Source organism: Lissotriton helveticus, chromosome 10 (genome assembly GCF_964261635.1).
Source record: "Lissotriton helveticus chromosome 10, aLisHel1.1, whole genome shotgun sequence".
Lineage (NCBI taxonomy): Eukaryota > Metazoa > Chordata > Amphibia > Caudata > Salamandridae > Lissotriton > Lissotriton helveticus.
In genome coordinates, this window is record NC_136071.1 from 917,151,182 (window position 1) to 917,166,355 (window position 15,174).

Sequence of the window (15,174 nt, forward strand, 5' to 3'; positions counted from 1 at the left end):
GTTCCTGGGTTTTGGCCATTTTCTTAACGGCGGCCTCCATGCTTCCAGCGGATCCCACTTCTGACACCACCTGTCCTCGTGGGGTGACAGCGGGCCGGAAAATCAGGCAAGGAGGCCGAATATAGTGGGCAATGACCGATACTTTATTCCAATACCAGTAGTTGCCAAATCAAATGTCACTGGGAAAACACCAAAATAACAAGGCTCCAGAGGGGGTTGGCGCGGCTTCTTCCTAGGCTGCTCTGTGGTTGTTGGATCTTCGGGGAGGTCCGGAGCTGGGGCGATCCTCGGAGATATAGGAGAGAGAGAAAACAAGGGAGCCGTTAGTCCAACCGGACTTTAACACACGCGATCCGTAACCAATACCCGGGTCAGGTGAGGGGTTTAAGAGCGACCGTGAGGGAGGGGAAGGTAGGGCAGGAGATAGGAACGGAAGGGACAGGGTATTGAGAGAAAAAGGGTGTCTGGTGACGGGTCCGTGAGGGGAGGGGCTACCGCTAAGGTGCTATACAAGTGGTGAAGTGCTATACAGAATAAATACAGTGTTGGGCCAGGCCCGGTGATACTAAACAGTTATATATATATATATATACAGAGCACCTAGTGTGCTATGGAGGATGTTCTGGGTACTCACACGCTCCCCCGCAACTCTCCGGTGAGTTGCAGCCGCTCTCCAGCTTCCTCCTGTGGACTCCACCAGTCCTCACTCCACACGTCTTCGGCGTCTTCGGTCTCCTGTTCCGCTTCCACTCCGGTCTGAGTCTCCTGCCACGATATCGCTGCTCCGACGCCACTTTGGTCTCTTCTTCCGCCTTTTCCAGTGTCCAGGGTTGAAGTGGAGGAGGCAATTCCGGGGTCACGAGGGCGTGTTTCCTGAGGGAGGTTGTTCCTGATTGGATCCGTCAAGAAAGGACAAAGGGGTGGGATGTAGGTTGTCACGTCCGTATTTAGGGACGCCTCGGGGCTGGTTTCATGATAGGGAGAACGCCCGAGTGGAGGAGGCTCGGCCTGGGCATGATACGACGCCGCATCACAGTGCCTAAGAGATTAAATGATGTATTTTTCCACCACGTCCCTTCCATGGAGATTCGCAGTCACAACATACTACGGAGTATCTCCTTGGAAGAGGCAGGGTAGAACTCATTAAATAAAGTCAAGTGTAGAAGTGTAGCCAGGTGCTATGTGAAGGAAATGCCTCTTTTGTGTGATCAGCTCCATTTTTAGGTATTGATGCTGCAGATTTTCTGAGTCTGTGCACTAGGACTTTGCAAAGCAGTCCCCAGTGCATGTGCTCTTGCCCCTAACGCATGTTCCTAGTATATGTTACAAAGTGTACCCAGGGATTATACGTTAAATGCCACCCGTGGCGTGCAGCATCCATTGTTAAACCCATTATAGTGACAGTGCAAACACGTGCAGTATTAAAACTGCAAATTCGACATGTGAGAAGAACCCCCTTTGACAGCTCTAATCCGCCCTGAAGGGAATGAGGTACAGAGAGCTGACGCTCATCAGTGCTTGGAAATAAACATCAATACATTTCAAGTGTTGGTTCAATAACTTGGTTTGCTAAACTAACCAAAACAAAATCCATCTAATTTACCAACCAAGCTTTTGATAGATATTTCAGGGGTTGCTCACTCATTTATTGTATGAAATATGTTACTGCTGTCTCCTGTGTCATTACTTTTTTATTCTTACAATATTTCTCGCAGGTGGTTGGTTCTGGCCATTGCCATGATTCGGTTTTATGTGGAGACAGGAACACACAAAGGACTATATAAAAGCCTTCAGAAGACCTTGAAATTTTTCCAGACCGTTGCTTTACTTGAGGTAAGCAAAAATGTGGGTATTTAGGTTTCAGATGTTTAGATTTATTTTATGTATAATGCAGTTGTTGGTTAGCAGTTTATAGAATATGGGATTATGTTTTATGACCCAGCAAAGCCAACTCGCACTGTAAGGTTTAGGTAAATATGTAAGCATGTAAGTTAGAAGTCTTTGCAGTTTGGCAGTATGGTGTGCACTGCTTCTTAAGTATCATGAGTGAATAACCTATGTTTGTAGTGCACGGCACAATTGATACTGCAGACGGTTGTATGTCAGTACAACGTGGGCTATTACCACGCGTGCCATTACAACGCTGTTTTTACAACGCAAGTCGTTACAACGACTTGCGCTGTAAGCGCTGGAGAGTGGAATAGTTTCATTTTCTATTCCAACTCAAGCCCACGTTACAGTAGGGAAGGTGTTGGAATAGAAAATTAAACTATTCCTTGTCCAACAGCGCCCTCCAGCGCAAGTCGTTGAAACGACTTGCGTTGTAAAAGCAGCGTAGTAATGGCAGCGCGTGGTAATGCCCGCGTTGTAAAGGCTGTTCCCCCTGCAGACCTGTGCTGCCTTACTTTCACCTAGAAAATCTACTTAAGAACTAAAAAAATGTGTTTAGTCTAGCTTTGAATGATGCCTGATGAAGGTCCTGGACCAAGAGAGGTCTTTGTAAAAAATGGAGACCCACCTTCAATCAGGTGCTCTAGAGTCAGGGATTGACATAAAATGTATGCATGAGGCCTTGAAATGGATTCTGGAATACACTGATAGCTAATGCAGATGTCTACTTGCCTCCAAGATGTGATCTGATTTCTTAAGGTTACAAATCAGCTGAATGCCCATATTCTTCGTTCTCTGAATTTTACTTGTAATTTGTTTTAAAGTGTCCAAATATATGGCATTTTCCTAATCAATCTGTCAGTTTATATGGCATTAGGAGCGCTGAATATAAGACAAAGTGTCTATAATTGTGTAATACCAACTCACATCAAGCTACTGAGGAAATTCATAATATCACAGAGGACGGGGTGCAGACTGGGTCCTGTATGGACCTCCCTGGTAGATTGATACAGCTTAATATTTTAGTTACCGATATGTTATCCTTTGGAATCCTTCATCGTCTCTCTGGGAGTGTTTTGTGGTGACCATTTTTCTTATTCTCTAATTTGAAAATGAGGTTTCCTTTCATGAACTGAATAACAATAGAAAAAAATAGCATTTACTATAGTTTGTGCTATACAATAATGTTAAAAATATTAAATAATCAAGTACAGAAAATATATTTTGATGTCCAGCTTAGCGGGTCCTTTAAGCAGAAGTCAAATTCACGATTATTCACCAACATGCTGAATCTTCTTTAATTATTTTGACAAGACTTTCATTGATCCATTGCTTCCAATACATACTTCACCACCTGATAACAGTTCTTATTAGTTTCACCTCTTAGACATAATTGTAATACAATCAAACAGGTTATAATCTTATTTTTTCTAAAGATATTACGCTGAAATCACTTTCAGAGGATCAATAGGCCTGAACAAATTGACATAATATGAATAGAGTAGTCATCGAGTTGACACAACCAACAATGTCTTGTCTGTGTCCCTTCCTTATTCTATCAAGCAGTTATCTCAAATATGTTGATTGTTGTAGTTGAACTTAGGGTCTGATGTACAATTCAGTACCAAGGGGGATATGTGTTGATACATAAGGGCCATATTATGTATGAACCGTTCATAACCTAAACTGAGTTAACTTTGAGGATTTAAGCAAGAATAATTCTGACTCAACGTTGGCCCTAATTTATCTGGCCGGGTTCCTTTTGTACTCAAATAAACTCTTATTATTAATTATCACCTTTAGGTTCATTTTAATATGCAATTTTCTTGTATACAGCGTATCTGTCCATTTGCAAATTATAGTATCAAATACATTTTTAGCATAGACTTAGAAGATCCATGTAGCCCACTTGTTTTCCATATCCAACAGGCCATTTATTGGCCTTTTTGGCACTTGTTCTGAGCTGGCTATAGGACATGAGTGCAGCCTTATCTGCTTTTTTCATACTACAGGAATTCCCAGTTTCACCTGGACCAGACACTGAGGAGTAGAAGAACTCATACCAAAATAATTCCTTAGTTGGTTCCATTCCATGCGATCAGTCTCTTGCCTGTGGTAAAAGGAAAGACTGAAGAGATGTATAGTAATATAGCACTAACGTTTGGTTCAAAAACCTTTAGAAGAGGGCCACATGTTCCACCTGTGTAACAGATAGATAACTTTAGACCCAAACAACACCTAGTTTGTAATTAACATATTTCGTAATAAGATTCCTGTTAAATATCATGTCTAAAATAGTGGTGGCCAGTTTACAAAAGCATGAATGAATAAGGGAAGAAGTACCACAGGGTCCTCTTTATGTACACTTACACACCTTTGTAAATCGACTTCGAAGCATCCAACTTTCCGTAAAGTGATGTGTAAAGAGGGCACAATCCTTTCTATTTGAACAAATTGTGTATGAATATTCTGAGAATATTTCTATTTTATTCCCAATTTGGATGCGTTGGGGCACATGTATAAAGGCATGTAAGTAAAAGAGTACTAGAGGATCACTCCTTTATGTGCTAAGAAATGCCTTGTGAAAAGGCCCCTACACGTTTCAATCTCTGACAGTTTTGTCCCATTTTTCACCCATCTAAATCTTTTCCTATTCCTCCCAAAATATCAAGATTTCATTTTAGAAGTATTCATTATTTGTTTGTTGGATTAGTTGCATTCAGAAAGCGCTGTAAATAGTCTTTTTAAAACAATAGGGGTCTTATTAAGATACTCTGCATAGGATCGAATTGAAATGGAGGTTGATCATAATTGAGGCAGAAAACAGCTGATCTTAGATAAATACGCAGCCAGATAAGCTGTATCTACTTTAAGCATATAAAGTGCAAGTATACACCCATGTTTAAGTCCCTTAGAACTGTATATAGAATGCGTCAGTATGCTTGTTTGTATTCTGACCCAAGAATAGGTATGAAGAGGTGCAATTAGGCTTGACAACGCTGTTTAAGTGCCTATGAAGTCTACCTTTTGTCATAAAACTACTTTGTCCACCACGTCACATACTGCACTTTGCCCCACCCAACAGCTGTACAACAACTGGCCGGATGTAGAAAGAGAGGGCGAGGCCAGAATAGACAGTGCTTGAGCTTTATCAAGGGTGGAAGCTCCATTAGAAAAACTAGTTTGAGTTTTATTGGTTACAAGTTACCTTCCTGAATCAAAGTTTCCTTATATGATAATACTATGGATCTTTCTTTCTCACTCTTTATGAATGAGCAACAAAATGCACCCTTTCGAAGGATGTTGCACTTTGATATTGTAAGATACATCATGAAATAAATTAAGAAATTATTATTCTGAGAAATTTATATTATATTTAAATAAGGTAAGTGGGATATTGTTAGGGCCGCGGACACATAAGTATTTTGCAGCCCTAATCAGCTCAATTTTTCTTAGCCACTTTGTTTGGCAAATCCCTTTTTATTGCAGTTTACTGCTGCATGGCCAAGATTTTCCTCCATACAACTGTTGAAAGTGTTCTTCCCAGGCCTGAAATAAGATGATACTTTCAGGTTTCTTCTAAAATACAACACTAGCAATATAACAAAACGCCAGAATTCACAACAATCTTTCCATTTGGTGGTCTCCCTCATCTGGGGTACTGGTGACCTGCCTGACATTTGTTTTTCTATCGCAGTCTGCCTGATACTCCTTACCACAGTAATGTACTACACACCTTCCAGAACAGTTAGATTGTCTGATCTGAACTTTTTGTAAGGCAATGTTTCTTCTTTGAGCATTCCGAATCGTACCAAGTTATTCTAAGATTGGAGAGTTTGTTTACATGTAGATGATGTGTCTGAACACTCTGAACTAGAAGATTTGGTAATGACTGACACGTTTGTTCCCAATTACTGAAAACTTCAATCAGCATCGTTCCAGGGCCAGAATTAAATATTGCCTCCTTGAATTTACTCCTCTGCTACTCAATCAAGTTGTTTAGAATCCTTGGTAATTTCACAGACCACCAGCTTCGTGTCTGGCAATATCATCCTCGACTGTTCTAGTGGTGATAGATTTGCTATCCTACTGGGAATACACTTTAAGGGTAAGCAAGTGTTACATAGCACTCAGTTGCCCTAAAACAGTTTATCACAATGAACAACAACCCTGTACTAATATGTAATCCAGTGTGATATTCAAGATATAATACACAAAATGTGTTGGTTGAGCTGGACCTTCCATATGAAAGCGGCAATTCCGTTGTCTGAATTGCAAAACATGTAATCTCGCCCTTATATATAAGCGTATACAATTTCACAGTTGATCATTGAACCTAGATATGGACAATCCCCCTGCAGAGCCACAGATAATAAAGCATGACTCATTTGGTTAATTAAAGAATAGATTACGGTTCAAGTCACATGGTAAAAGAATGGGAAGTCTGGGTACGTGTCAGAAAGATCCGTAATTATGTTACCGAACTCCCCATGATTCTTATCATGCTTGTTACCTGAAGGTGGTAAATTTACATTTCCAGGATCTGGGTATGCAAAGTTTCCTAGAGAAAGTTAATGCTTGCATCTAAAGGTATAGGCAAAGTCCCCTGGTTTTGTAAAGCCTATATAATTCCTGGCACGTTTCATGATAGTAACCTGGAATTATTTTTTTGCTGCAGTTCATTGTAGGGCAGAGTAAAGCAGACAGACCATCGCTCAGCTGTCTCTACTGGAAACACCGAGATTGGGGTTCTAACACCCACCTGAATGGACGTGTTTAGAATTTAACGAGGGGAAAGTGCTTTTTAGGCTTCTCCCTTCCTCATAGTGGGACAGTGTGCTTCCCTCTGGAGTCAGGACAATTTATTTAAAGATTATAAATGGCAATGTGGTGTCTATCTGGAAGCTGGTCCTCCACATTCTAATGCTTATTGCTGGGAAGATAATTATCTTAATGATTTGCTGCATCAGTTGAATATGATGGAATATGGTCAGGTTTATATGAAGCTTTATCAGGTTTTATGAAGGTTTATAGCATCTGCCAAAGATCAGGAGAGAGTTTCATTACGATAGAGCAAGGTATGAAAGGCTTCTTACATAAGCCTCTCTTTCTTGAAGCATACACATCCTATAGAAATTGGCTGGAGAGCTACAATGCCTCTAAGTATAGTAATATTGGAGCCATCTACGAATCTCGTAGGGGCATTGATGAAAGTGGCTTTATGATGATTAGGATGACCTAAATAGGAAGCCAACGACTGTTATACAGGGGTTGCTTTGCATGGTTAAAATTCAGAAATCTAAGGACCATTATGGGGCAGTATTTTGATCGGATTGTCTTTGAGGCTGTGCTCTGGGTTGCTATTTGTGGACAAGAAAGATCAATGCTGAGTAGGAAGGAAGCACACACTTCTTATCAAGGTTCATATATGGACTGTTCCCTGGAAGAACCCCGAACCCTCATTATGCTGGATACAAACCCATGATATTAGTCTGCTCTATAGTGAGAACTTGGATAAAGGCAACATTTTAAGACTTGTGGTCATTGAAAGTCGCATTTGGCTTTGGACCCTGAATGACCTGATCAGCACCATCTTCCGAAGCCACATTATACAGGTAATGAGTTGAACAATGTTCGAAAACTTCTGTCATCTTCATTTCCACCAGTGCCACAAGTGGCAATTCTTCACAATTCATGATTTTACCATACAATTAAATAAACAGATTATATGTCATAAAGTACTCCATCACATTAGTTATCTCCAAACATTTTTTTTTTGTGCCGAAGCACCATTTTATATTTAATTGTGAGTTAATCCACCTGTATTTTTAAAGTAGCACACACAACCACCTGCTTACTTTCTCCAATTCCCAAAAAAGACAAACAAACCAGTGAGTCAATTATCAGCATGGTTGGCTTATATGCGGAGAGTAATATCCCAGTGGTAAAAGATATTTTAAACATGTGGTGTACCTCAGAAGGTCCTTACGTTTAGCCTCAGCTACGCCTTTTTATCTTGCTTTATTGCCAAGCCCTTTAAAATTGTCTCCATCTTTAACTGCATGATTAGTTTCATCCTGCTGTTCGCAATGATTCTTTGCTTTTAGATTTTTTTAACATTCTGCATTACAAGTTGTGTATTTTTTTTCATTGCAGCTCGTCCATTGTGCAGTCGGTGAGTTCTGACCTGTCTTTCCTCATTTGGTGAATGAAAATGAAATAAACATGTTCTGATGAGTATTTGACGTGTTTTTGTTTCAAGGAATAGTGCATACATCTGTGCTCGTTACCACGGTCCAAGTGAGTTCAAGAATCTTCATGGTTTGGTTTGTCACCAGTAGTATAAAGCAGGTACGTGCTCCCCGTGTATTATTTGTTTTCAGTATCTTTGCTATTTCAGTGAAGCTGTAATTGTAAAATCTGATGTTTATATTAAGTGCCTCATTACGAGACTCTTGGTGTCGGCCCTGTGTACCAGATTTAATAAAACCAGTGTAATGGTAACTTCGGGGGCAGATGTAAGTGCTTGAAATGGAAAAATAGAAGTGCAGGTACCCTGTACCAGAGTACCTGCTTGTGTCTGAGAAGTGCCGGTACTCTTCAAATAACATTATTACATCTCTCTTGAGAAGTGCAGGCACTATCGTTCTCAAAATAAAAAGGTGCTGGTACTCGTTACCGGACAGTCCCGGCCCATTTAAAGCACTGGTTTTAGGTGAAATCCTGGGGTTCTCCAGAGAAATCAACAATTATTGGTGGAATGTATGATTCCGGATCTGATTACCCCAATAATTCCTCATTTCCCCTCATAACTTCGACGCCTCATCAGGGATAGTAGGCGCTATATAAATACAATTACAATAATTTCACCGAAGGTTTCGGGTGCTTTGACAAGCTGGAGTCCTAGGATGAGATCTCTCGGATCCACAGATTTATAAAAAGCCTTGTAATTGGCTGCAAGCTTTCTCTAAACTCTGTTTGTCCCACAAGTGTGATTAGCTCAGGCGTGCTTTCTGCTCCTGACTGCACCTGCACTGTTAAACATTTGGCCAGTAGCTTTACCAGTGTGTTATGGGCCCTACTGCAAGGAAGGAAATGGGCCCCCCTAGCTGCTGTTTGAATTGCAAAATGCAGCAATACTGAGGATTGAATGGTCCTCTTAGGCCTCTGCATCCTGGTGCACTGCACTTGCTGCACCAGTGGAAGCTACGCACTGATTTTGCCCCTCCATTTTTTAGGTCTCGACTGGCGTTAGCAGCGCGCAAGCGCTGCTCTCGCCATGCGAGGGCTTCTTGGAATCAATACGGTTCCAGAAGTTCGTTTGTGCTCCCCCCGTGTTTTCCATTGGTGCGCGTCATTTTGCGTCACCAATTATGCTAAAACCAGGTGTTATGATTGTCCCAGAGACTTTTTAGTCCCTCCTGGTTACCGCCCTGTCGACTTATTTCCCCGCCCACGTGGACTGGATGTTTTATGGGCGGCGTGACACAGTCTCCTTCATTTGTCAACACTCACTATTTCTTTTCACAATGTTGACAGCTTTTTGGAATAATGCGCCCCTGGCGGGCTCTCTACCTCGTCTTCAGACCCCAGGCGGTGCCGCGTCCTCCTGTTGCCATCTCCCTCGTGCGCTGCCGGGTCATCCAATGTGTCGCCATTACTTCAGATAAATAATTCATCTGTGCCCACCTGGAGGGGCCGCCAGTGTCTCACTGCCGGGCGCTTCCAGCATGGAGACGAATCGCAGCTCCTGAGAAAGATGAAGAGAGAGAAAGGATGCTGCTCACACCCAGAGGGGCCAGAGCAGGCACAGTGTGCCTAGTCGCGCTCGGCTCCCACAGTCAAGAGGAGTGTATGCTGGCCCGTTCCTCCCCCACCACCTTCTATGAGTGAGGAGTTCTGGCGTCCGCCGCTTCTTTCCAAAACCCAGCGCTAATGTGCACACAGTGAGGAGGTCCGCCCCGCTGCCAGAGAAACGCTTCTCTATCAAAGGAGCCTTTAGCAGAGGGAAGCACCAACCCAGCCTGAGAGCTCTTAAAGCGTCAGGAGCCTCGCTGCCGGCAGCAGACACCATTCCTCTGCGGCCTGGTCAAAAAGTAAGGGAGGGATGCAGCGGCAGTGTGGCAGCCACACTTGTCTGGCCCAGCAGCAGTAGCAGCCTGCACCACTTCATGTGCCTCCCCTCGGCAGCCCCGTCTGACCCATCCTCCCTGGCGCTCCGAGCGGATGAGGGCATTGAATGGACTGCCCTGCATGCCTGTTACTAGGAAAGAAAAGGAAGGTAGCAAAGCGGGCAAATAGTACAACTATGTAAGCATGTATTGGTACTTTTAATACGTTTATAGCGTTTTATTTAAAACATTATTTCAGTACAAGGCGTTTTTTTAAATTGCCGCGGCGTTTCGGTACTTTTAATAAATGTGCTTTTTGGATTAGATGCCAATTACCAGTTTATTTTATTACTACTAAAATCTGTGGCCTTAAAATACAAACTGGACCCGCTAATCTTTGGCACGTTTTCCTAGTCATCTCTGTTTTGAACCTGCGCTTTTAGTTTGTGTTCCGGACGGTCCTTTTGGAAGTTGTTATTTTATAAATAAGGCTGGTTTGGAATGTAAGTAACTTTCCCGATTGCAGCTTGGTGGTGATGTCATCGCAGGCCTGGCCCTCATTAGTGCAGTCAGTGTTACTTAAACAAATTAAGTTAGGGACCTTCTACAAAGCAGCCATGCTATGACTGCAATTACACGTTCTATAGAAGAGAGTTGCCTTCCTGTTTGGGGGACACACTTGAACACTTGCTCTACGCAGACTCCAGGCCACACTGTACTGTGTTGGTTAGGGCTACTGTCTGACATGTACGCACTGCCCGTGACCTCACAGGACCCTGAAAGGTCATTACATCCCCCCGACCCACATCAGTGACTAGTTTTCGACTTCTCAATATTGTAACTGGGTGTGTTTAGTTTTCTATTTCCAGTCCTAGCCATTTGGGTTACGGCAGCTAAACCAAAGCAAGGGTACGTCCAGGTCACATCCGAGGTCACTTGATGCTTTTCTAAGGTATATTTTAAGCGCTAGCCCTCAAAATCAAAGTGGTCTCTTGGCACTATACAGTGGGCACTGGGTGCAGTGCACCATTCCTTGTTCCCCTACAACTCTCTGTAGCCTTGAAACAAAGTGTGTGCTCTGTAAATCCACACAGACTCCAACAGGAACTAAGAAAAATATAATAGTAAGGAAGGGATTTATTCTGCTATTAAGGTTTTTACAGATATAAAAATAGTGTAATGGGGTTGAGGAGATGGCTGTGCACCCAGCACAACAAGTAGTTCCCATGGGATCCCTCCAGAGGTTGCACTAGTGATTACTATCTATACGCCTCATACTACTCTCATCCGCACTCACAAACCTTCTAGCACACACTGCTCTTCTCTGCAAACTCTCCATCCTTCTCATTAACACTTCTCTTCTCCTCATCACTCTCAGTCCTTCTGCATCACACTGCTCTTCTCCTCCTCCTTCTCCTACAATCTCCCTCACATTGCTCTTCTACACCTATCTACTTCCTTATGCCTTATACTAAGCAAATAATCTTACCTTCCTGCTACCTCACACTACTCATCTACTTCTCACACTCCTTGCATATCCCTCCTACTACTATTCTACTCCTCTCTCCTTCCTTATGCCACATACTGCTCTCCACACTTTCCATACTTCAAAATCACGCTAATCTCCTTCACGCTTTCTTCCTTCTCCCTCATACTACTCTACCCACTCCTCTTTCTTCTGCATCATGCTAATTTCCTCCTCACTATACTTCATTAACCCTCATGCTATTCTTCTACTCACTCTCTGTCCCAAATCTTAAACAGTGCTCTTCTCCTTCTAACGCTATGTGTTAAACTACTACATAAATAACAATACCAATTCAACCAACATAAAGGCACAACATATCACATACAGTTGAGCATCTCCAGCAAGAACCAGCCGATGCACCCTGTCTGGGAGGAGTAAGGATCCCCACTCTGCTCTTCGCAGATGACACTCTGCTTATTTAAAAAAAAAACTCCCCAGGGCCTACAGAAGCTATTGACCCGCTTCCAGGACTTCTGTGTATCCAGGGGTTTGGTTATAAATGTGGCAAAAACCAAATATTTGATTTTGCACCCCCCAAGGAAATTAGGAAAGCCGCCTGTCTTGAATTCTGCCCCCTTGGAGAAAGTCTCAGAATTCGACTACCTAGGGCTACGTATTACTGACAATATGAACTGGTCCGCCCATATTGATAAGATGGTCCTCAACCATAAAAAGGTAGGAGGTGCCTTGCTCAGAGAATTCCGAGCATCTCCGAGACGAGCGGTGAGCCCTGCAATCGAGATCTACAAGGCAAGAGGCGTAACATCAGCATTGTATGGGGCAGAGATATGGGGTCATTGCAATATGGACGCTATCACTAAGGCCGAGAATAAACTCTTGAAGGATCTCCTAGTCCTCCCTTTAAGCACCCCGACAGTCCCGGTGCTTCTGGACGTTGGCTGCAAGAGTATTAAAGATCAGGCTCACCTTCGTCCACTGCTTCTTTGGTCCCGCATTTGGAGGGTTCCGGAGCTGAAGTCTTATGCTGACGGCCTGGCAGAGATAATGGACATGGGAGGTTGGGCCAAGATCAAGTGGCTGAGGGACATAAAAAGTCTTTTGGGGGAGTTGGGCTTGGGGGACTGTTGGATCTCAAAATCTGCTCCACCAAAGGCTGACCTCAAAAAGATATATTGGGAGTGGGTTTCTGGCAATCTTGTCAGGAACCATCACCATTGCAATCTGACCACATCTTTTCTGGAATTAAAGGATGTGGCTGTTTTTGAACCCTTTTTGGACCTAATCTCCCTTCCAGCTGACAGGTCCCTGTACTATAAATTTAGGGTTGGTACCCTTCCGATTGGGACCTTTGTAGCAAAATGGGAGGGAGCACACCGAACATCTTTTTGTGCTCTCTGCCCATCTAGGCCAGAATCTGTAGCACATATAATCTTTGAGTGCCCAGATTATATTAAACCCAGGAGATATTGGCTCAAACCCCTTTTTTAAACGCCTGGGAACACGTAGGCATCTGGTCGCACTACGGATCTTAATGACCGATTCTACCTCTCTAATAGTTTGTGGTGTCTCCAAGTTTTTAAAACATGCATGGCTGATTCGTTGCAAGAGACTTTCAGTTTCAATTTAATTCACTTTTTAGCTAATTTATTATGGAATATTTCTATTTTTATCTGTTTAACATTTAAAGAGTTCAAAAGAGGGAGAAACGAGTTGGCTCAGCTCCATGGTACTCCGTAGATCTTCGCACCCTTAGGAAGGGATGTAAAAGGATGGAGAGGTTATGGAGGAAGAACTGGGAAGTCTCCAGGAAAGAAGAATATCGTGCGGCAATGAGGGGCTATAAGTCCGCCTTGCGACGCGCGAAAGCTTTATTCTTCGAAGACCGCATCAAATCTGCCTCGAGCTCTTCTAGGGAGAGCTTTAAAGTGGTTAAAGAACTGCTTAAAGTTCCGGAGCCGGCAGTCACACATGACAAACAAAAAAGCACGGATCTAGCGGAGTTCTTTCACACAAAGATTGAGAAGATCTTAGACTCCTTGCACCAGCCTGGTCTATCTCAGGAAAAGGGCAAGCAGGTGGTGGGAACTCAGGCCAGAATGACCGCTTTTGATATCGACACCTTTGGCCCAGTATCAGTGAGCGATGTCACTAAAACCCTATTGGCGATTAAAAGTGGCTCCCCCATGGACCCGGTCCCCATGAAGTTCCTCAAACAGGTAACGGCGTCCATTGCAGCTCCCGTGACAGACCTAATGAATGCCTCTTTTATCCAGGGTGTGGTGCCACCCACTTGGAAAATGGCGGTTGTTAGGGCTCTTTTAAAAAAATCCAATTTGGATCCCACTGACCTGTCGAACTTTAGGCCCATTTCGTTGCTGCCGGGCCTCGGCAAAATTGCTGAGCGGTTAGTCAACAAGCAGCTGTCGGCTTTTTTGGAGTCGAATGGACTCCTTCGGCCATCACAAACTGGATTTCGCCCAGGTCAGGGCACAGACACGGCACTCTTGGCGGTCGTTGATGAAGCGAGACGTATTCTGGACTCAGGAGGGTCAGTGGCAGTGATCCTCCTGGACCTCAGCGCGGCGTTTGACACCGTGAGCCATCAGGTGTTGATTCAACGGCTGGCTGAGGTAGGGGTGTCTGGGGTGGCCCTGCAGTGGCTGAGATCTTTTCTCTCGAATCGAACGTTCCAGGTTTGGGATGGCCCTGAGAGGTCCAAACCTATTCCCCTCCAGTGTGGAGTGCCACAGGGCTCTTCGCTGAGCCCTACTTTATTTAATGTTTATATGGCCCCCCTGGAGGACGTAGTATCCCCATACGACATCAAAATCGTCAGCTACGCTGACGACACGCAGCTAGTGGTTTCCCTATCCCACCTGGCCGACAATCCGGATACCCTGAACTTCTGCTTGGCAGATGTTCACACCTGGATGGGAGAATCCTCCCTTAAGTTAAACGGCTCAAAGACGGAAATACTGCTGCTGGGAAGTAAAACCACCCTTCTCCCGTCGCTTAGCTGGCCGGGATGTATGGGTGATCCCCCGGCCCCCAAAGAAGCGATCAAGAGCCTTGGAGTCTGGCTAGAACCAGACTTGTCATTTCGCACTCAAGCTAAGAAAACAGCAGGAGTGTGTTATGCCTTGCTTAGGTCGGCACGTAAAATCTTTCCTCTCTTACCGTCAACATCGAGGAAGCTGCTGATTCAGGGTCTCATAACATCTAGACTCGATTATAGCAATGCCATTTTTTTGGGCGCCCCTGAATCGACCTTCAAGACTCTTCAACAGGTCCAAAATGCAGCGGCAAGGCTGCTTATGGACATTCCAAGGACGCATTCAGCGAAACCGGCACTGAAGGCGCTGCACTGGCTCCCTGTGCGGGAGAGAGTGACTTTTAAGGCGCTTTGTACTGCCCATAAAATCCTCGCAGGTAAAGGCCCCCTCATTCTAAAAAACTTAGTTACCCCATACAAAGCAAGCAGAACGCTGCGATCAGAAGGGAAACATCTTTTACAAGTTCCTAGAGTCAAAAAGGCCCGTACGGGCGGGAGAAGATTCTCTTTTAATACGGCAAAGCTCTGGAACTCGCTCCCTCTAAAACTACGCGCTGAGCCCTGCATACTGAGTTTCCGTAAAGGTCTTAAAACCTTCCTGTTTCCTGCATAATGTGTCAACTTTGTCCCCA

The 15,174-nt window shown here is 43.8% G+C and overlaps 1 protein-coding gene across 2 annotated transcripts in view; it reads left to right on the plus strand.

The window, feature by feature from the left end:
• The window catches only part of HACD1 (3-hydroxyacyl-CoA dehydratase 1), a 163,626-nt gene that overhangs the window by 75,107 nt on the left and 73,345 nt on the right, over nucleotides 1-15,174 (plus strand). Inside the window, exons 2-4 of one of the 2 annotated variants that reach the window (XM_078663573.1) lie at nucleotides 1,716-1,833; nucleotides 8,047-8,065; nucleotides 8,159-8,241. In XM_078663573.1, the coding sequence (XP_078519699.1) occupies nucleotides 1,716-1,833; nucleotides 8,047-8,065; nucleotides 8,159-8,241 (220 nt within the window). Of the gene's footprint in view, nucleotides 1-1,715; nucleotides 1,834-8,046; nucleotides 8,066-8,152; nucleotides 8,242-15,174 lie in introns of both variants that reach the window. The other variant, XM_078663572.1, reaches the window with a different exon arrangement.